The 7,398-nt window shown below is 59.5% G+C and overlaps 1 protein-coding gene across 1 annotated transcript in view; it reads left to right on the forward strand.

The window, feature by feature from the left end:
- The window catches only part of Dcaf15 (DDB1 and CUL4 associated factor 15), an 8,351-nt gene extending 1,006 nt beyond the window's left edge, over nt 1–7,345 (forward strand). Inside the window, exons 2-12 of the mRNA XM_005381076.2 lie at nt 1,322–1,419; nt 1,498–1,633; nt 2,346–2,452; nt 2,542–2,852; nt 5,263–5,691; nt 5,779–5,870; nt 5,964–6,092; nt 6,180–6,265; nt 6,378–6,482; nt 6,577–6,692; nt 6,858–7,345. Coding sequence (XP_005381133.1) covers nt 1,322–1,419; nt 1,498–1,633; nt 2,346–2,452; nt 2,542–2,852; nt 5,263–5,691; nt 5,779–5,870; nt 5,964–6,092; nt 6,180–6,265; nt 6,378–6,482; nt 6,577–6,692; nt 6,858–6,913 — 1,665 coding nt within the window. The 3' untranslated portion in view covers nt 6,914–7,345. The remainder of the gene's footprint in view (nt 1–1,321; nt 1,420–1,497; nt 1,634–2,345; nt 2,453–2,541; nt 2,853–5,262; nt 5,692–5,778; nt 5,871–5,963; nt 6,093–6,179; nt 6,266–6,377; nt 6,483–6,576; nt 6,693–6,857) is intronic.
- Nucleotides 7,346–7,398: the final 53 nt, after the last annotated feature.

Below are 7,398 nucleotides of genomic sequence, written 5' to 3' on the forward strand. Positions count from 1 at the left end.
GAGGGCCGCTCGGGGCCGCGGGGACCGGCGCGGGACCCAGGGAGAGGGCTCGAGGCGAGGGGACCCCCGAGCCGCTGAGGGATAAGGAGGAGGGCGGCGATCCGGGTTAGGACCCGGTTTTCAAAGCCCTGCTCCCCTGGTCCCTCGGCGATGTCGCTTTCCCGCCGCCTTTGCAAAGCCCACCGGCTTTGGGCTTCTCCGACCGCCCCTGGACCTGCAGGTCCTGTGCCCGGGTTGCCTCTCCCATTGAATGGAAGGGTCTTTCCGGAGAGCGCCAGGTCGTCCCCGATACGGGCTGTCTCCTTCATCAGCCCCATAACCCGCGGATGTCTCCCCCGATCGGTGGGGAGCTGGGTGAGGGGCTCCGGTCGGAGTCCCCTGCTGGCGGGGCAGCAGTTGGGGCAAGGCTGTTTCCTTGGACGGGGATCGAGCCTCCTCTGCGAGGCCTGCATCCTGGTGAGGGCATGGCTGAGCCTCCCCCATCAGAGGAGACCGCACTGAGTAGTCTCTGCCCTCAGCCTGGGAGCTGGCTGGGCAGGGATTATGTCTCTCCCATCCGTCAAGGCTCCCTGACAGGGCTGTGTCCTCATCAGACTGGGATGTCCCTGAGGACCGGCGGCCCTGTCCCCTCGGTCAGGGAGCCTTCTGGACAGGACTGCTTCCCATCAGATCCAAGGCAGGACAGTCTCCCATCTGCCAAGGTAGCGAGACAGGTGGCTCTGATACCCAGGGTGTCGCGACGGGAGGTCCTTCTGTGGTGGCATTTTTGGGATGTAGGAGTCTGTTGGTAGGTGACAGCTAATTGAGAAGGGGGAATCAGGCAGGAATTGAGTCACTGGCTGGGACGCAGTGAGGTCCCGCTAAGACCAGATCTGCCCCAAGGGATCTTTTATAGGCTAGGGTTTGGGGACAGGTGAGAACATAGTCCTGATCCCAGCCTCCTTTGGGTAAAGGACACTCACAGCATAGTGGCCCGTAGTAGCTTTCAGGAAGAGACTCGGGTGGCCCAGTATGGGATAGGTTTCTGAGGCACCATCCTGATGGAGGGGATGCTGGGCTTGGGCAGGAGGGATCCTGAGGCTGCAGGGTGTGAGTCGCTGGTGAACGGTGGTCTGCCCGGGATCCGTGTCTCCTGTCTGCCCCACTTGTTCCTCCAGCCATAGCTGGGACCATTGGGGCCGTGGTGGTGGGCAGGGAGCTGGCCTGTGTGCCGGGCCGGCTGCCTGGTGCACGCTGCTGTCCCTCTCTGTGTGGTGAGGGGCTGGGGGCTGCAGGCGGCCCCCAGGATAGGTGCCTGAGGAGCCCAGCCACCCCTTCCTAGATCAGCGGGCAGCTCTCTCCTCGCCTCTTCCGGAAGCTGCCACCGAGGGTCTGCGTGTCGCTTAAGAACATCGTAGATGAGGATTTCCTCTACGCGGGGTGAGGCCGGGACAGCCGCGTGGTCGGGGGTGGGCAGGTGTCTGGGGCTTGCCCTGACCTGGCCCACGCGTCTCACAGGCACATCTTCCTGGGCTTTTCCAAGTGTGGCCGCTATGTGCTGTCCTACACGAGCAGCAGCGGGGATGACGACTTCTCCTTCTACATCTACCACCTCTACTGGTGGGAGTTCAACGTACACAGCAAGCTGAAGCTGGTAGGGCCAGGCCTTCCTGAGGCTCACGGTAGCCCCAGGCAGGCCTTAACCCCGCAAGCCTCAGACCCTCCCTTGGGTGGAATATCCCAGGCTGTTAGGTTGGACCATATGAAGTTGCCGGATGGGTACATAGTAGCAGTTTCACTAGGTTCAACTTAGCACTGAAAGTCTATGCTATCTGGGAGGTTGAGGCAGGAGGAGAATAGCAAGTCTGAACCCAGTCTGGATAAATGAGTGAGTTAGCAAGATCTGATCTCAAAATAAAATGGAAAAAGGGGTGAGAAGAGTTCAGTGTGAAGGCCTAGGTTTCGCCCCAAGCACTGCCCAAGAAAAGAAAAAAAAAGAAAGTCTGTGATGTCCTCATCATGGGTTAAGTAGCAGACAGCTCTATGAGGACCATACAGGTTGTTGCCCTGGCTTTAGCTTTGACCCTTGACCTCTCGCCCTACCTCTGCTGGATGCTGTATCTCTGTTCACACTGGGGCCTACAGCAGTACCAAGTTCCACCAAGGGGAGCGGGACTTACAGCCAGCACACCCCGCCAGGGCCCCTCCACCTGCAGGGATCCCATTGGCTGTGTCCTGTCCCAGACTGGCCTCCGTTTCCCTCTGTGAAGGATGCTGCCTGCCTGAGCTGGGGGAAGGCTGCGGGGTGCTCCACTGGCTTGGGTTCCTTCTGACCTTTGACCCTGAACTCTTGCATGGCTGTTCAGGTCCGACAGGTGCGGCTCTTCCAGGATGAGGAGATCTACAGCGACCTGTACCTAACCGTGTGTGAGTGGCCCAGCGACTCCTCCAAGGTCATCGTCTTTGGCTTCAAGTGAGGCGGGGGGCGGGGGCAGGCGGGCAGAGGGGGTGTGGGCCCGTGGCCAGGCCCGCCGTGACTGAGCAGACTACGTTGGCCCCCAGCACGCGCTCACCCAACGGCATGCTCATGAACATGATGATGATGAGCGACGAGAACCACCGGGACATCTACATCAGCACGGTGGCTGTGCCGCCGCCTGGCCGCTGTGCTGCCTGCCTGGACGCCAGCCGGGCGCACCCAGGGGACCCGAGCGCACAGTGCCTGCGACACGGCTTCATGCTGCACACCAAGTACCAGGTGGTCTACCCGTTCCCTACCTTCCAGCCCGCCTTCCAGCTCAAGAAAGACCAGGTGGTGCTGCTGAACACCAGCTACTCCCTGGTGGCCTGCGCCGTCTCCGTGCATGCAGCAGGTAGGCCTGGCCCACGCCTGGCCCAGGGGAGGCTCTGTCCCCTGGCTGTGGGTCCCCCGAGGCATCCAGTGGGCACTGTGATGGGGCTCACGTGACCCGGGAGCCGAGATTCCAATTGTATGTCATTGTAGTTACCTTTAGTTTATGTAGCCACATGGGGCTAGCAGCTACCTGGCTGGAATAGCAGAGCAGTGCTGTCCCGTAAGCCCATTTCCTGTTTATTTAGAAGAAAACAGTGCAGCTTGCTGCCAGCATTCATTTAATTCTCAGTGACTGAGAAGTAGTGGGCGGGTGTGTGTGTATTAAAAATTATGATATTTTGTAAATGGGAGTGCTGCTACTAGAAACAATGCTGTATAGAGAACAATGGCTTTTGTTTGCAGACTATTGATATATCGGAGCAATGTAAAAATAATAATGAAAGTGAGATATTTCTTGGCAGACTTTGGGGATAAGGTTAGGACTGTAATCTACAAGTTATTTCGGGGTGACCAAATGTATTGAAAGATACTCTAGGTTAGAGATCCAAGCTGGGCACAGTGGTGCACACCTGTAATCCCAGCACTCTGGGACACTGAGGCAGGAGGATGCTAAGTTCAAGCCCAGCCTGGGGGGTAAGTCAGCAAGACCCTGTCTCAAAGTTAAAAATAAAAAAAGGACCGAGGATGGGATGTAGCTCAGTCCAAAAGCCCTGGGTTCAATCCCCAATACAGCAGAAAAGCAGACAGACAGAAGCTGGAGGCTGGGGTGCAGCTCCGTTGTAGTGCACGTGTCTGCATGCGTGAGGCCCTGGGATTCATCCCCAGCACTGGGGTCGGGGGAGAAAGAGAAGCAAGGAAGAAAGAGAAGCTAACGCAGCAGTCATGGCTCAAGTTCCGAGAGTCCATTGTGGGACGCTGGTACTGAGCAGCCTCCTGCACTCGAGCTGGACGGTGTGTGGCTGACACTGCCGCATAAATATCCCTCATTGTCCAGGTGTTATCAGGCCTCAAGTGGCTGTCTCAGGGAACTGTACATGGACACGCTACTATTACACAGCTCTAGTGTCGGAGAAATGTGAGTGAAAGTCATAAGGTGCAACAGAGCAATGTGTGAGGATCCAGGTGGATGCCATGGGCTGGGGTGGGGTCCCCTGAGTCTCAGCCAGGGAGGGAGAGTTGGGACCACCTGGTGTCCTCCCCTGGAAACCAGGGAGGTAGGAGGTGGCCAGGGAGTCCTGTTAGTCACTAGTGGGAATCCCACAGGGCGTGCCACAGCGTGGATGGCGGAGCTGTGCAGACAGGAACCAAGGCCATCCACAACCAGATTCAGCCACATATATAGTAAATCTGCATCTTAATTTTGTACGAACTTGACCACATCAAAACATCTTTTTTTTTTTTTTTTGGCGGAACTGTAGATTGAATCAGAACCAGTGCCTTCACACTAAGCTACACCCACAGGTCTTTCTTACTTTCTACTTTGAGACAGGATCTCACTGAGTTGCTTCATTTCCCTGCTCTGGGCTTGAACTTGCAGTCCTCCTGCCTCAGCCTCCCAAGTAGCTGGGATTACAGGTGTGCACCACCACACCCAGCAAAATGTATCCATGTAAATACCCATTAAGATGGCTGCTCCTGGGGAGAGGGGATGAAGGGCAGTGTCAGTGTATGTAACTGAGCCTGAGACTGAGCGAGCCCCTTTGTGCCGGGGCTGTGGAGGAGGAGGCCCTGCTCTCTGGGCTGTGGGTGCCGTCAGGAAAGCCTGTCGATGATTCAGCGCTAGGTCTGGACAAGGGTAGTCCTGGCCAGCGGTGCTGAACTCGCACCCTGGGGGACTCTTCCCAGAGGGCTGCTTCCGGGCGCAGCACTGGCTGCCTGGCTGGTGAACTGCAGCTTCCTGCTGTGGGCTTCATAAATCCCTGCTCCCACTTGACAGCGGCCCGGGGCTGGGGTCTCTGGGTGTCTCCTTCAGGCCTCGGTCCTCACTGTGGAACACCGCAGATGCTCCAGGCTGAGGTCCGAGCCGGGCATGGTGGTGCACACCTGTCATCCCAGCGCTCTGGTAGCCTCAAGTAGGAGGATCGCCAAGTCCCAGCCTAGCCTGGGTAACTTAGTGGTTCAACCTAGTGAGACTTTGTCTCAAAACTAAAAAAACATACAAAATAAAAAAAGAGCTGGGGGTGTAGCTTGGCGTGAAAGCCCTGGGTTCAGTTCCCAGGACGAAAAAAAAGAGGGCTGGATAAATACGCCTGCGCCTGTTCGAGCGCACACGTGTGTTGCCCTCCCACCCTGGGGTTTTGCACAGATCTCGGTCTGCGATCTGGAAAGTCACCCTCGGGGCGGAGGCTAGGCCTCCGTGGGGGCCGGGATGTAGGTCAGCTCGTTCTGCACTGAAGCCCAGTCCTGAGTCTCCGTCTCTCCTGTTGCAGGTGACAGTGGCTTCTGTCAGATCCTGTATGACCACACAGCGTCCCCGCCACCCCCGCCCAGCCCCCCAGAGCCCCACAGCCCAGAGGCACCCCCCACTCTCCCCAACCTCTACCCCGAGGCAGCCCCAGCCCGGTCCTCTGGGGCCTCTGAGCCCTCCCCCGCCATCGCCAGAGCCAAGGAGTTCGTGGCCGACATCTTCCGCAGGGCCAAGGAGGCCAAGGGTGGGACCTCTGAGGACACCCGGCCGCCCCCGTGCCCTGGGCCCTCAGGCAGCCGTTGCCGCTCATCCTCAGAGCCACCAAGCCTCTGTAGTGAGGCGGTGGCTAGGGACAGTCCCACCCTGGCGCCTGCCCCAGAGCCTGGCTATGTCAACTACACCAAGTTATATTATGTGCTGGAGTCCAGCGAAGGGACAGAGCCCGAGGATGGTGAGTGAGTGAGCAGGGCCTGGAGCAGGGAGGCCGAGAGGCCCTGGGGTCCCCACCTCCCCTACACCCCACCTCCTGCCTCCGCAGAATTCGAGGATGACAAGATCTCCCTGCCCTTCGTGGTGACCGATCTCCGAGGCCGCAACCTGCGTCCCATGCGGGAGCAGACTGCTGTCCAGGTGTGTGGGCTGCTGGGAAGGTGCTGGAAAGGCGAGGGCATTGGGTATGCCATGGTGGTGGCATCATTGTCCCCTCCCATCTGCCTTGCCCAGAGCCAGTACCTGACGGTGGAGCAGCTTACGTTGGATTTCGAGTATGTCATCAACGAGGTCATCCGCCACGATGCCACCTGGGGCCACCAGTTCTGCTCTTTCAGTGACTACGACATCGTCATTCTGGAGGTGGGGTGGGTGGGCAGAACTGCCCGAGCCAGGGGTCACCCTCCTGTGCTGAGGGTCAACCTCCATAGCTGATCTGTGCATACCCAGGTCTGCCCAGAGACCAACCAGGTCCTCATCAATATCGGCTTGCTGCTCCTGGCCTTCCCTTCCCCCACTGAGGAGGGCCAGCTCCGGTGAGTGGGTGGGGACCCTCCATGACAGACCCCACCATTGCTGAAGCCTAGGTCCTCACACTGGCCCCACTGGCAACCTGCCTGTCCTGTCTCCCCCACACCCGTGCTGCAGACCAAAGACCTATCACACCAGCCTCAAGGTGGCCTGGGACCTCAACACCGGCATCTTCGAGACGGTCAGCGTGGGCAAACTCACTGAGGTCAAGGGGCAGACGAGGTGAGGCAGGCGGGGCAGGGACGGGCCTGCAGGGATGGGCCTGCAGGGACGGGCAGCAGGGCCGTGAGAGCCACTCCCTCCCCGGCCCCTGCAGCGGCAGTGTCTGGAGCTCATACCGCAAGGGCTGCGTGGACATGGTCATGAAGTGGCTGGTGCCTGAGAGCAGCGGCCGCTACGTCAACAGGATGACCAACGAGTCGCTGCACAAAGGTAGGGCTTGGGAACCTGGAGGGGTGAGGCGGCCCTAGAGCCTGTGCCTGGGGGCTGGAGGTGGAAGCCGAGTCAGGGTGCCACCTTCTCGAACCTCCTGTCCCCTGAGCCTGCACGGCGGTGGGTGGTGAGGCAGGGGCTCACGGCTGGCTCCCTCCCCAACAGGGTGCTCGCTGAAGGTGCTGGCAGACAGTGAGCGGTACACGTGGATTGTGCTGTGAGGGCCCAGCTGCCCAGACACTGACGCCAACTACCTCCGAGGCCGGCGCTGGCCGCCCCTGTGCTGGCCTCCGCCCGGCTGGTGGCCCACGACGATGGCAGTAGTGTTGGGCTGCAGGAAGGGCTCAGTGGCCAGCCCAGCAGCTGGAGAGTCTGGACGCTTTTTTTATTTATGCCTATTTAAGTTGGGAAGGGGCAGAGGGGGAGACTAACCCCCATAGCCTGGAGTGGCCGCCTTCCTGTGGTGCGCACGGACGGGCGTAGCCTGTGCATTTGCCCCTTTCCTGGGCACAGGGGCTGGTGGGACCCTCGGGGAGTCGAATGGTCCCAGCCCCTCCCCCGCGCTGCCCACCCAGCCTCACTGCATCACGGGTGGGGAGCCCGTGGTCACCCCACTTTGTCCCTCTTCATGTAATAAATGCTTTATTTCCGAACCGCCTGCGGTCCTATCAGCGCAGCACAGGGCTGCGGAACCCCCTTCCCCAAA

This window comes from Chinchilla lanigera, unplaced genomic scaffold, assembly GCF_000276665.1.
Source record: "Chinchilla lanigera isolate Chin_1 unplaced genomic scaffold, ChiLan1.0 scaffold00014, whole genome shotgun sequence".
NCBI lineage: Eukaryota > Metazoa > Chordata > Mammalia > Rodentia > Chinchillidae > Chinchilla > Chinchilla lanigera.